Source organism: Gymnoscopelus microlampas (assembly GCF_963454915.1).
Source record: "Gymnoscopelus microlampas genome assembly, chromosome: 5".
NCBI lineage: Eukaryota > Metazoa > Chordata > Actinopteri > Myctophiformes > Myctophidae > Gymnoscopelus > Gymnoscopelus microlampas.
In genome coordinates, this window is record NC_139942.1 from 37,834,929 (window position 1) to 37,849,586 (window position 14,658).

The following is a 14,658-nucleotide window of genomic DNA, read 5'->3' on the forward strand; positions in this document are numbered from 1 at the left end:
GAATATACTTACAAGAGAGGTTTCTTTTCATCTGTCCCTGCAAAAGAAACAAACCAAAGATGAGCATGACAAAATCAAGCAACATGTGTGCAACATGCCTGACTCAATCTTTCAACACCCTTTTGTAATCTATATAGTAAAACCTCAAAGCAGTGGTGGAAAAAGTACTCAGATTTTTTTTTAAATACCATGATACTGTAGAAATACTCTTTCACTGTTACAAGTAAAAGTCCTGTCCGCCTAAAGTACTGCAGCAAAATGTACTTAAAGAACTAAAATTAGATGTACATTTTGAAGATATTTCAAAATGTGTGCAGATGTTCAAGCTCACAATTCGTCAGATTGCAACGCGTTGTGAGCTTGTAGATCAGTTATTTTCGAATAGCTGTAGTATAGAATATAGGTTTTGTATGAATAATACAAATCTGCAAAGAAACTAGCAACTAAAGTTTTTTCAAATGATTGTAGTGGAGTAAAAAGTACAATATTTGCCTCTGAGGTGTATTGGAGTAGAAGACTTAAGTATTGAGAAATAGAAGCACTCAAGTAAAGTAGAGTAAAAGTATCTCAAAGTTGTACTTAAATACAGTATTTGAGTAAATGTATTTAGTTACTTCCCACCAATGCATCAAAGCAAACGAGCGACATAGACTGGGAAACAATGTTTGGGGGTCAGGCTGGGCTGCAGAGATGAAAATAGCCAGCAGGTGGTGCATGAAACTCACCGGGCTGCGTCTCTGAGACCAGCAAAAAGGAAGAGAGAACAGACCTGGTCAGAGAGTGAGTGACAAATCAGTCAAATAGACACAAACTAAAATCACACACACGACACACCTCTTTACTGTAAAGGGGGTGGATGTTATATAGTTTTTGGTTAAAATATGTTCTAAATAGCTCTATATTCCAATAGCAGTCATTCCGATTGCTCCAGAGTGTTTGGTCAGTAACAGGGGTCTTCCCATAACAACAGCTCTTTTCTTAAGTAAACAGAAAATACATTTTCAGGTCGGGATATCAATTATCCAATCAGGAGAGAGAACTCATACAGCATACAGGATAAACAAGTGAAATTAGAAGTGTGGATCATTTGGATCTCGGCATCCACATAAGAATGGCATGCCGGCCTTTGATGTCAGTCAACTATGACGCCAGCCATCTATGACATATCTATGATGTATGACTCCAAATTTGGGAACAGTTTCAGCCCGATCAGAGTCCCATTGACTTCCATAATAAAATGTAATATTTCAAAAAGTATCAAACCTATTTTAAAAAAGTGAAGGTATTTCTGTGACCTACTGGCAGTGTGTACAAGAAATTTGTCACTCGGCCCAGCCGTTTGCAAAATTGGAACTGGAACACTATGAAATTGAAGCTGATAAATTATCTTTGTAAGGTCTCTCTCCTGATAGAATAAAATTGATATCTCAACCTGAAAATGTATTTTCCCCAACTCTCTTTCCCCAGCAGAGACTCCTGGTACTGAACAAATATTCTATAGCAATATAGAGCTTTAACTTTTTAAATAAAAACATATCACTTACACTCCCTTTAACTGCAAAGTCTTCATAATGAAACGCAAGCCATAACACCAACCACCATAGATAGTGCGCAGAATCTATCAGCGCTATGGTGGTGGTACCTGACATTCACTGACATCCCAATGTTACACCGATGTCGGTGACCTATTGAAATCTGTGACGTGCCAAGAGTCAAATGAATATACAGTATCTGATTGGTGTTAGAGGTTTCTTCATTATAATTTACAGTCAGGTGAAAATGGTTAAGAGTCTCATGCCTTGCTCTTGAGCTGAACTCACAGAATTTAATTGGTCACCAATGTCAGGCAGAGCTGCACACATCTGGTTTGCTTATGTGACATATAGGTTCCAAAGAGACCAAATCAATAAGCTTAATGTGGGTGTTATGAGTACTGGTCATTATGTAATACACACACTCTGCCAGTGAGGTTTAAATAAAGTAGGGAGGGGGGGGGGTCAACAAATGGCAGGCTAAAATACTAATTTATATGCTGTAGTACAATGGTGTCGCATATAGAAATTGATCTTCAAGATAACTGATAGCTTGAAGATCAGTTCATACTACGGAGTACAAATTAGGCTTAAAGCTGCAATCTGGAACTTATTTAAATGAATAAAACATTATTTGAATCCATCTGTATGGTAGAATTATGTTGAAACAAAATAACTACGTGTAACACGGCTGCAGTGGTTGGAGGTGGTCTCCCTCTATTACTCAATTACTCATTGAGAGATTATGACCCTAGTGTCAGGTGTCACTTTAGTAGCCCTCCCTGAAGCTCATACTGCCAAGCGGGGGTTGCCTCTTGGATGAGTGGTAGAAAGTTGGGAGACCCTGGTTCGAATCCCGGATATAACATAAAAGTTATGGATTGCAGCTTTAATGGGTGGTCTTTGTCAGAAAAGGATATACATTCTGTGTGAGGGGAGAGACATAACATGCAGAGAAAGGGGTTACATCTGTTGTCAAATAGGCATTTTTCTCTATGTATAAACTAGCACCGAAAGGCCAAACCATCAAACACATATTCTACCAAGTGAATCCTTGCTGTGACCTGTGAATTTATACTCCATCCGGTGTCACACGCTGAAAATAGACGTTCTATAAACTCGCAGAGCTTGTAGATCTGCTCTTTTTCGAGCATGCGACACAATCGTACGACGAAGTATAAAAGAACGTGACAGACTTACCGGGCTTCGCTTCTACAAGATGAACAACATAGAAGAGAACAAAGAAAATATGTGAACAAGGAATCAAAAGGCAGAGGCATAAAAGATATATGTCTGAGAGAAAGTGAGAGAATGACAAAAAAAATAATCTGATTCCAATATACATTATTTAAATGCAGGAATAAAAAAATAAAATACATACTTAAGCTGAAGGGAGAGCATACATTGTTGTAAGTATTACTTTCGTTCCTGTTTTATTCATGTGTAAGACAACAAGAGGAGGAATGATTGAGAACACTCACCAGAGAGGGAGACAGAGCCAGGCCTCCTACCGAGGCCTTCAGCTCGTCCATGCTCGGGACGACACATTTGGCACTATCAGACGCCAGCGGCTTGATTTTGATTTTAAACTTTTTCCTGCTTTCTTCGTCGTCCTCGGAGTCGCTCGAGGAGAAAAACTGCTTCCCTTTGGAAGCTGGTGAAGATTTGTCAAGGAGGACACATGGCCGTTATGTTAAGATGATGGGTTCAGAAAGGTAAGCGATAAGCATGGGCCAGACAAACTCCACAGGCAAGGAACAAGGTAATGATAATAATCTAAATATTGACTTGGGGACCTTAGGACATGAAATTTGTGAGCTGTCAAACGATCAACACCACATCTGATCTACATTGAAATATCTTATTTCATTTAGACACTTCAGCTCAGGATGAACCATTTACCATTTATTGCAATGATATTGCATTCAGTTTGGCAGAGTGACTGCCCATGTGATATTAAAGAATACCTGCGCAAGCATGAAACAGAATCTGAGATCACAAACCCCCCAGATCAGAGCATAAGATACCGTTATTACATGAACATAACATTGAACCTTCAATGCATAATTAAACTACCACATATCATAGTACAATCCATAGAACCACAGTACAATCCAGAGAATCATCCTATTAACAATATGAAATTAAATGCCACAGGGAGGAGGCCGGGGAGGTGGAGGAAATTTGACAGCTGCACGACCGGCTTTGACAGCTTAGCACGTAGAATGAACGGTGAACAGAGCAGCTGCTTAAAAGGACCGCCAGAGTTGCACTGAGGAAATGAGGGCGTGTGTGAGATAGCTTGTAGCGAATGAGAATGAAGAGAGGTTGAACGTGGAGAGACAGACTGACTTGTGGGAGTATGTATGAATTAACTTGTTAGAGAATGAATGGGGGGTCCGGGGAGAGAGAGCTATAGCATGTAACCTCCTGCCTTCCGTACCTACATGAACTATCTCTACGTCTACGCTGAATTCTATTTCAACTAATCTAAATTCTTATCCCTTCTCAACTCATGTCAAGTCATATCATCTCATCCCATCCTATCTCATCTCATCCTATCCCATCCCATCCCATCTCATCCCATCCTATCTAATCCCATCCTATCCCATCCCATCCCATCTCATCTCATCTCATCTCATGTCATCTCATCTCATCTCATCTCATCTTGTCCTATCTTATCTCATCTCATCTAATCTCATCTCATCTCATCTTCATCCTATGTCACCTCATTTTAACTCATCTCCAGCACACCCAAGAAAGACACCCAAGTGAGACCTTCCTTCTCTGTCTCTATACCTACTGTGCCCCAGTTAAAGAACAATACACACTGTTTCATCTCTGCCATATCTTCCAGCTCAGGGTGGAGGAGCACTCCAGTCACAGCACTCTCAGATCACATTACGCATCCGGTGTGGTATTTCTACTGTAGTTTCCTGGTAACTGCAGAATCAAAACTCAAAGACTGTGCAATCTTAAATGCTCCGTCTTTCTACTATTACCAGAAAATATGTCCAGGAATCCCTTTTCAGTTCTTCAATATAATGATTTAATTTGTTTACTGTGTTTACTACTGTATGTCTCTTGCGAGCCCTATAAACCAAATTCCAAAGAGTATGGCTTGATTTGCAATTGGTTGCATTGTGACGCATTGTGAGCTTGTAAATTGCCTATTTTAACCTCTATAAGCATATGTGGTTGAAATGTTGTCTACACCAGTGATTCTCAAAGTGAGGTCTGGGGATCCCCAGGAGCAAATGGACCCTAAGGGTAACTCTCCCGAGTTACTGACCCATATGGGTCCATTTGGAGCCCTGGGCCCAACAATGGCCGGCTGGTGCAATGGCCACATGAGGCAAATAAGTTTTGGCACATGCCATCGTCAGAACATCATACAATTTTAGCTAGGCGTTTACTGACGTTTACCTTCCCAGAATGCAATGTGACTCTGTCTCGCTGCCCTTCACTTCCTATCATCCTCTGCTCATCCTCTGCTCAGGAGTGCTCATGTGTAGTGTGGTCAGTGGAGGGGGTCGGGGGGGATTCTATTGATTTGGCCTATTTAATGAGAAGCACTCGTTCGATGTGTCGCTCAGCCAAACAGGTCAATAACTTTACAGGCAGGGTCCCAAGACTAGACCAGTGGTTCTCAAACGTTTAGACTGCTGCTGCCGGGCTCACAGAAAAGGATATCATCGCCCTCTTCACCCCCGGGCCTGAGACTGAAGCCTTCCTCATCCACATCAGGAGAGGCCTGCGGAAATATGACCCCAAAACACACGTAAGAGGGGCTTCATCCATCTCTAGCCCAATCACATAATTCAGTGGTGTACAAAGTACTCAGCTCCAGTACTTGAGTCCAAGTTTAATAGGCCAAATACACCGTAACTCAACTACAAGTGAAAAGTTGTGAAAAGAATTGTACTGGAGTTAAAGCAACTACTGGAGTACTTGCTTTTAAAAAGTATTCAAAAGTGCATGTTTTTAATATTACTTAAGTATTCAATAGTACAAATATCAATGCATTGTTGTATTGTAAAAATAAAAATGTATAGAAAAGTTTTAAAACTTTTCAAAAAGGTTAAAAATATAGTGATAATAGCAAGCTCACGAATCTATACTTAAAACAAAAATAGGCTTAAGTGGTTAATTCATAACATATTTTTGTAAGTTCGGTCCAAGGGTTGCTTCCTACAGTACTAGAGACGTTGTGGAATCAAAAGCACAATATTTGTAGTCGAGTGAAAGTCATGTAGTCGAGTGAAAGTCATAAGCTTCGGAAAAAATAAGTGAAAGTCATAAGCTTCTGAAAAAATAAACACTTCAGTAAAGTACAGATTTTCAAAAATATATTTACTTAAGTACAGTACTCAAGTAAATGTACTTTGTCAGTGTCCGCAACTGGCAATCACATATGTAAAATACACACTGAACCCCCTTCTCATTTCTGCAAAGTCTGCTTATAAAACACAGATCAAATTCCGCCCAGACATCTTGGATGAGAGGGTTAGCTTGCTGATTAAAAAATGCATGCTGACTCATAGCACATAATGTGCAACTGTCATTCGGTTCTCCCAGATTGCCATTTTGAAGCCAGGTGGCCCGTAATAATGACTTCCACAGCACAGCGAACATATCCCACCCGCCGCGGCGAAGTCTCACGCTCGGTCAGAAACACAGCAATGGAGGGAGGTAGAGGAGGGGGAGCTATGTTGTGGATACTCACGTATCTGTCCCAGTCGATCTCCCCGTAGAAGCCATTGGGTGCCCCGTTGGCCTTTTTCTGTCAAGATAGGATAGAGGCGTAAGAGGATAAAACATTTTTTAGATGCTACCCCCAGTGATAGCATCACTGAAACATTTTCATGTCAAGGACCCCCAAATTGATATGTATTTGGCCAGCCGCCGACCCCCATTTCAAAAGATACCCCATAAGAGAAGTTCTGTCAACATGTGTACAAGCTCACAGCGTGTCACAAGGTGACAATTTGTGAGCTTGCAGATTCGCTATTTTTGAAAAGCCAAAACATGTAATAGGGTTAAGTATTTAAACTGTTCCTCATTTTGCTGGGGTACCCCTGGAACCCCCTCAAGGACCCCTGGGAGCCTCTGGACTCCACTTTGAAAAGTGTGCTACTACCTACAGAAACATCACACAAACCAAAGACTCTCAAGGCAGTATTAGTAAACACCCATATTCACATGGTGGCCATTTTGCTCTTACGTCATCTTTGAGAGGTGGGAAAATAGTGTTCCCCACACCCCTGACGGAGAGCAAAACGGCCACCGTGTGGATATTGTCAATGGATACTTGATACGGCAACTCTCTGTATACTGGGATTAGTCAGTCGTCCAGTCCCGCCTGCTATTGGTCCAAATCGCTGCAGCCAGTAAATAAAGCACAGGATAGGTGCTTTATTTACTGGCTGCCAGAACGGTTTAGTCGATTTTAAGTTTCTCTTATTCTGTTTAAAAAGCTCAAACTGAGTTGGCCCCTTCTGTCATTTTAATCCCTCCTCCTACGTCCAGGTCGATCAGGTCGTCTGAGTTGGGGGTCCTAGTTGTCCCACAAATCGAACTCATCGGGTTCAGTCTCAGGCTCAGGGGTGACCGCGCCTTTGCTGTCCCAGCCACTAGACTGTGGAACAGCATTCCCCTCCCTATCATATCCCCCTCCACTGAATCTTTTAAGCCCAGACTCAAGACTCTCTTTTATTCATCTTTATACAGTAGTTGATGATTGATTTTGTTGTGTTTTTATTGCCTGGTGATTGTTCATTTGAGCCTTTGAGCCCAAAAATGGCTTTGTTGTTTATGTTTATGGCTTTTGTATTTGTGTTTTAGCTACATCCTGGTCTGCCAGCACTGACAGTACTTTGGTCTACCAGAGTTGTTTTTAAATGTGCTTTATAAATACATTTGACTTTCCATGACTTGATAATCATCTTCAGGATTTCTACAAACAACATCTGCCCTATCCACTGCCTACTATCCCATGAATGTAAAATAAATTGCAACTTGTTGCACAAACTGTAAACTCCTATCAATGTAGTATTTTCACAAAAGTCTTCCCATGGGGAGAGCACTGCTAATTAATAGAGAAAATGCTTGAGAAATGTTTGAAAGGAGAAACAGAAAAATGTACGGTACATACGCTTCTTTTCTTTCCACTTCCAGAGCCCTCTTTGTCAGGTGAGCTACTGTTTGTTGGGGGAAACAAAGAAAGTCAGTCAACGCCATTAAATTGTATCCAAACGTGTAAAAGAGTTTTCTCACCGGCGGCTCTGGTCTTAAATTAAATCCTGCAAATTTGATACAGTATGTCACGCGCTGTTATCAAAGTTGCATAGCAGTTACATGTTGCATCACCGCTGACAGGCAGAAACCTTGTATGTCCGAACTTCTTGTCAATACTTTTCATTGGTAAAATTGCTATTTTGGGTGACAGTATACAATATTGATTGATTGATTGATTGATTGATTGATTGATTGATTGATTGATTGATTGATTGAATACTGTATAAATGTAAAACACAGGAAAGTACATTTCAATACAACGTCTGCTAAGAGAATTATACCCAAGAAAGCGCTATGGCTTGTTTCCATTGGGGTCCTGTGTACTCAATTCAATAGGGCGTTCATTTATGAAAAGACACAAAAAGAGGAAATATGGAGATACAAGGTTTCTGCCCGACAATAACGATATTTAATTGTCAATGACAATCAATTGAGCATACTCACGTTGAATCTGTGTCCTTGTCTTTCCTCCGTAACCCCAAGGCCTTCCTGGTGCGGTTTTTCAGTCCTAGAGAGTGGAAAGAGAGATACAGTATACAGTGGATGAGTAAAGAGAGAGAGAGAGAGAGAGAGAGAGAGAGAGAGAGAGAGAGAGAGAGAGAGAGAGAGAGAGAGAGAGAGAGCAAAAGAAAGTGAGGGAGGAAAGGGATATAATTGTACAGTGGATAGGTGAAAAGAGAGAGGGAGAGATAGAGAGATCAGCAGTTTCGGAGTTCAGTATGAAGTGGACCGTCTTGGCAGTGTGTAAAACGTAGTATTGACTCCAGACCGCACAGCAGAGAGGGGACCTGAGGTCAACACTTCCTGGAGGTAATACACTAATACTCATAACATCATCCACTACAAAAGCTAACAGAGGTTTAAAAAAAACTGGAGCACACGGTACGTCATTTGCAAAGGCAATCTCCTAAAGTGTTGGAAGGCTAAATGTACAAAATGGAGGGTGGGGGGGGGAAAGCCAAGGGTGATGAATTTGCACACTTCATTAAACAGATTCTGGGAAGGGTGGGGAGTCCACGGTGGCCCGGTCTGCCAAACCGGATGCCAAGACCCCCTACAGGGTCGACGGTTGGCACCATGCTGTGCGGTAATCAGGGCAACTGGAAAAACCAACAGTCAGACACTTTTGAGTCTGTTGCTCAGCGCCGTGAGGCTTCCTGAGGCCTCCTGTGTTAGCAAGCCTTGACGGGAGAGATTCAAGAAGATTTGAGTGTAATTCTACGTCACTGCCCTTCAGTGCTGCTTTAAGGGTAGCAGTGGAGTATACTGACTCATGACGTCTCACACACGCATGCACACACGCACGCACGCACGCACGCACGCACGCACGCACAAACAAACAAACAAACAAACAAACAAACAAACACAGTCTTCACACTCAACTGGTGTGTGACACCAATCAATGGAGTGGCAGAAATAACGGTCTCCTTAAAAAAGAGATTCCTTGGTTGAAACAAGACAACAAGACTTCGATTCAAATCCTGTGTCACGTGGGCCCGCCCCTTTAGGAGACCAGAAGCAGGTCATGAGTCCATTCATTTCAATGGAGAAGTAGCACATTATGACATATTATTTCGACCCACAGTCACTGAAATAAATAATTGGACCCATTCTTCACTAGACACATATGTTCCTAATATTCTGACACTAAAATTGCATTTTCCAGACAAATCAGGAGAAAATTATCTTTGTTCGTCTCTGTGTAAGTGACATTCTCGAAAGATCTAGCAACACCGATCACAGGACGGTCACAAGATCTGACAACAAACAACATTCACGTGGGGTGACGGCGCCCACTTATGAGACCGGAATTGTGTACCATTTCATACAAATTGGCAAGGCTTGCAATAAACTCTCTTCTCTATTGAAGTTCTTTGATGAAAGCCATACGCCCCAGCTGTAAATAGCCAGCCGCCTGCTGATTGAATCAGGGTTTCTAATCATTCACGCACCAATCACAGCCCATTCTCACAACAAAGAAGGGGACAACATTGGATCTCTGCTCATACAGTATGTAAAGGGTCTTGAGACAATTTGTTAAATTGAAAAAGGATCCCTCCTACACTGATCCCTGCTACAGCAATGCTGTCTGATTCTGTCACACCTGCTACTGCTGGCAAAAAATGCCTCCACCACCCTAGCCTCCACCTTTCTAGTTTTGAGTTCCCTCATGGCTCAGAGGAAGGGCTGGGTAATTAACCAAAATATATCGAAACAGAAATGTAGAACTTCATCTTGCTCATGTAGGTTTATCGAATAATCGAGAAGCAGTTTTTTTATTTTGTATATATTAACGAACCGACACGATTCGATTGATATATAAGATCGATTATAGATCGATCGATATATAACAATATTTTTGTAATCAACTAAATCGCCAATTAGTCTGATTAATTAAGCCCTGTATTATATTTTGTAGAACAATTGTGGTGTGTAGAAATAGTGACAATAGCTGATCTACAAGCTCACAAGGCGTCACTTCACGACACATTGTGTGCTTGTAGATCTGTTATTAAACACTATTATCGTAATCAAGGCAAAAGTTTTAAATAATTGTGACATTGATTTGAAGCCATATTCAAAGGTTAAACTGAAATGAAGTGTCTTGCTTTGGGCCCACTCCAGTACACTGTACCCAGGAGTGTTCTGCATAGTGCCCCCTGTCAATTTACAATGTAGGCATTTAGCAGACGCTCTTATCCAGAGCGACTTACAAATAGCAAGATCAGATTAAATGGCATGAACCCAAGACGGCGAATGACAGGGTAATAAACGGTCACACAAATACAGTCGAGTGCAAATAACAACGTAACTATAGTAGGATAAAAGGTAAACATCAAACCTACAGTAGCACCTGTCTAAACCATTGGTTCTCAAAGTGGGGTCCGGGGACCGCCAGGGGTACTTGAGGGGTTCCAGGGGGTCCCCAGCCAAATTAATAGTTAGGAACCAAATTGAACCTCATGTGTCTGTAACTCTGAGAGTGTACAAATGTAACCAAATGGACCCTAGCGGGTCCATTTGGTTCCATTTGTACACTCTCAGAGTTAAATGAACATTGATTTTACAATATGAATTGGGGCCCCAGAGATAGAAATGCCATAAAATAGGGGTCCGTAGCCTTATGCATGCCAAACTGGGGGTCTTTCAATTAAAATGGTTGAGAATTGACTGCTAGAGCTGTAAAAAATCTTCTCTTATGGGGGTCCCTGGCATATCTTTTCAAATCGTCCGCGGGCTAATAAATGTCAATTTGGGGGTCCTTGAAATGAAAAAGTTTAAGAACCACTGGTCTAAACAACATGCATCTAAATAACATTCTTAGTCAAGTAAACAGTGTATCTAAATAATACTAAGACTAATACTAATACTATAGTTTCTATGTTACTGTTTGTTTGTTTACATATGTTATGCTACAGTATATAGTATACTGTAGATTCTACAGTATACTGTATAAACACCATACACCATACAACCAAAACACATCTGTAAGTAACCAAAACATACTAGATAACTACAGTAAACTGTAGATGGTACTGATCTAGGGAGCATTTTAATCAGTGCCAAGCATAACTGTATTTCCCGTTTGTTGCAATACATGGTTAAATCTATGACAAGTGTTCCTGACTGAGACTCTCTTGGGTGCTGAAGGACATGCCCGGGCATGTGATGTATTAGTTAGCTGGGCTGCTCAATGACAAAGGTTATATCTGTGCACAGCTCTACATCAGAAGAGGCCGTCCCCTGCTGCCAGCACTGATCTAACTTTTTCACATCAACGACCTCCAGAATGTACAGATGCACCTTTAACCACTTAAGACCTATTCTACACTTTGGAAATCTATAAGCTCTCAAGGCTTGCGACGTGTTGTGAGGTTGGAGATGTGCTATATTTGAAACATTTTGGAAAACATTGAAAAAATATATGAAATATTTGTATTTCATTTTTAATTAATGATTATATTGTACCATTTATACAGTAGATCAGTGGTTCTCAAAGTGGGGCCCGGGAACCCTCAGGGGAGTTCCAGGGGGTCCCCAACATAGCATCAAAAGTTGAACCAGTTTAAAAAATCTTGAACATTTTTGAAAGAAATCTGGCCAAATACATGTTAATTTGGGGGTTCCTGACATGAAAAAAAAGTAAAAGAGGCCGACCCAAGAACACCTGGCGTAGGACAGCGGAGGGAGAGCTGAAGACCCTGCATCACACCTGGGGTTCTATAAAGACGCTGGCCCAGAACAGACAGGAGTGGAGATCCTTTGTTGCTGCCCTACATGCCAGCCGGCATAAAGGGCAGTAAGTAAGTGACATGAAAAAGTCTGAGAACCACTGCTATAGATAACAATGACACGACACCTCTGACATTGGCAGTCATTTTCTCATTGGGCTTTTGGGCTTAAGTTCTTTTGAATAACATGTTAGTGAAATTAAATAATAACCCCACTTTGAGAACCGTGGCCCTACAATGTGTTCTACTGACCTTCTGGTGACCTGCCAGCGCCCCAGGTGATTAAAATGACATATCAATCGAAACACTGATACATAACAATGTACCAAAGTAAATAATATAGGGGTGTAACAGCTAATAGAACTAATGTATTTTATCGATACATTTTTTTATATTTTTTTAAAGTTTAAAATAACTTGTAGAGTGCTATTTTCACAATTCTTTCACAACATTGCGATGAAGTATAAAATAATGCTTAAGTAGTTAATTGACTCATTAACATATTAAAAACAAATATATCACACAGTTCTTGATTATTCAATCAATCAAAAAAGTAATCGATAGAATAATCGCTATGGAAATAATTGATATGACTGAGGAAAGGAAGCAAATGATTTTGTTTGCTGAGTACATCAAAGTGCAGCATGTACTGTATAGTCTACTGTTTCTCACAGTGACAGGACTACAGTTGCTGTAGTACCCTACTTATCAGTCCAAACCCCTAAGGCACTAATTAAACTAAACATTATAGTAATTAATCCTCTTAATTCTAAAATATAGTTGAATCACTTTGATGAGTGGTCTTTGTTTTTGCAAACACATTGCATGACAACAGCACAGCTAAAATGTTGCCATGAGAGACACAAACACCCACATTTTCAGGTGGGACACCAATTTAATCCAATCAGGAGAGAAAACCCATTCATCAGCTTCAATTTTATAGTGTTCCAGATTCAAATTTGTCTGCTTGTTTTTCTGTTTCATCACTTCCAATTTAACTCGTTTATCTTGCATCCTGCATGAGTTCTCTTGCTTGACTGGATGAAACTGGTATCCCGACCCGAACATTTCTGTTCACCAAAGAGCTGGAGAGACGGGGAGACCCCTGTCACTGAACAAACAGTAAATAACAATGACTATTGTGCGAATATAGCTATAAACTACAAAATCTGCCTACTGTAGGTAAATCATGCCCATTTAATGACAAGAAAATTCATGTCGTCCTCTTGACAAAGACATATGAATGGTTACAATCTGAGAGCTTCTGAGCCTAAATTTTTTAGTTCAGTCATAGAATTGGAAGAAGTCATATTAGTGAATCATTATGGTTATGGTTATTAGTGCTATCTGGTGTTGTTTATGCAAACTAGAAATGGCAAAAGATCCCCCTTTTTTTTTTACAAAACATTTGTTGCCCCAATCCTGGAATGCAACTATAATGTTTTCCCCTGGGAAACAACTACGCAGAAGTTACATTATCGATAGAGTACGTTCAAATGGGATCAATAACTGAGCCTGTACAGTACATGATGCAGGCTAGTCGTCTGCACAACGTGGATAGATTAGATTAGAGTCCGCCCTGAGACTGGGAGGTCGGGGTTCGATCCCCGGCGCGGTCATACCCAAGACTATAATTAAAAATGGGACCCAATGCCTCCCTGCTTGGCACTCAGCATCAAGGGCTGGATTGGTGGTAAGTCCCTGCGACATACAGTACTAGCGTCATGTCCAGGGGTGTAGTTTTACATCAAGCTGCCTCACACTACAGAAACAGGAGATAGGCTCCTGCCCTATGGGCCACATGGCTCGGCAAGGCTTACTTACTTACTTAGAATGTGGATAGAGGTACCGTAGAACTGTCACGTTCATGACATTGTACTTGATGATTAATTGTCATACAAATAATTGCGATAATAATTGTGTTTGTTGTGTCATTTTTGTTCGCTTTTTAGGCTTTGTAAACACAAATGGCACAGGGCAGATACAGTATAACAAATAACTAAAATATACACAGAAATGAAAAGACACTGACTGGTACCAGTAATCCAAGTAAATAATGTACTATGGTAAAAACAGGCCATGCATTTAATGATTGTATGCTTTCAAATATTCCTGAAAATAGCTAAAATACAAGCTCACAGCTCGTGGCATCGCAAAACATCGCAATCGCAAAACATGTAATCTTGTCGACCGGCCACCTTCGCTATTTTTCAACAGATTCATTCATACAGATGAATGGATACGATTCTGACGATTGTACAAAATGCGATTAGGTATCTAAACAAATTATTACAATCAAACAATTATGTAATAACTGTGACAAGGCCTAGATAGAGGTTGTCTTGATGAGCATGGGTGTGCACCTGTGTGGATGTGTGCTGCTTCCAGTAGCTTCCTGGAATGGATGAGGTTAAGTATAATAGCAGGTCAAGCATGACTGTGGGGCCTTTTGCTAATAATAGCCGACTTCCATCGCCATGCTTGTCTGTAATGAATGGTTAAAGCCTTTTGTTCTTCTCAGAGAGTTGCCTCTACGATACAGAAAGCTCTAACATCTTTGGCTGACGTTTTGGAAAGAAGCCATCTGATAATGGGTC

General features: G+C 40.8%; 1 protein-coding gene across 3 annotated transcripts in view; it reads right to left on the minus strand.

Moving 5' to 3' along the window:
• Positions 1–14,658, minus strand: part of sgip1b (SH3GL interacting endocytic adaptor 1b) — a 32,286-nt gene that overhangs the window by 15,672 nt on the left and 1,956 nt on the right. For 2 of the 3 annotated variants that reach the window (XM_084058190.1, XM_084058191.1), the window contains exons 1-4: positions 3,014–3,183; positions 2,733–2,744; positions 726–769; positions 13–37 (exon numbers count right to left, since the gene is read on the minus strand). In XM_084058190.1, coding sequence (XP_083914316.1) covers positions 13–37; positions 726–769; positions 2,733–2,744; positions 3,014–3,080 — 148 coding nt within the window. In that variant the 5' untranslated portion in view covers positions 3,081–3,183. Of the gene's footprint in view, positions 1–12; positions 38–725; positions 770–2,732; positions 2,745–3,013; positions 3,187–5,213; positions 5,287–6,258; positions 6,316–7,686; positions 7,733–8,273; positions 8,338–14,658 lie in introns of those variants that run through there. The other variant, XM_084058192.1, reaches the window with a different exon arrangement.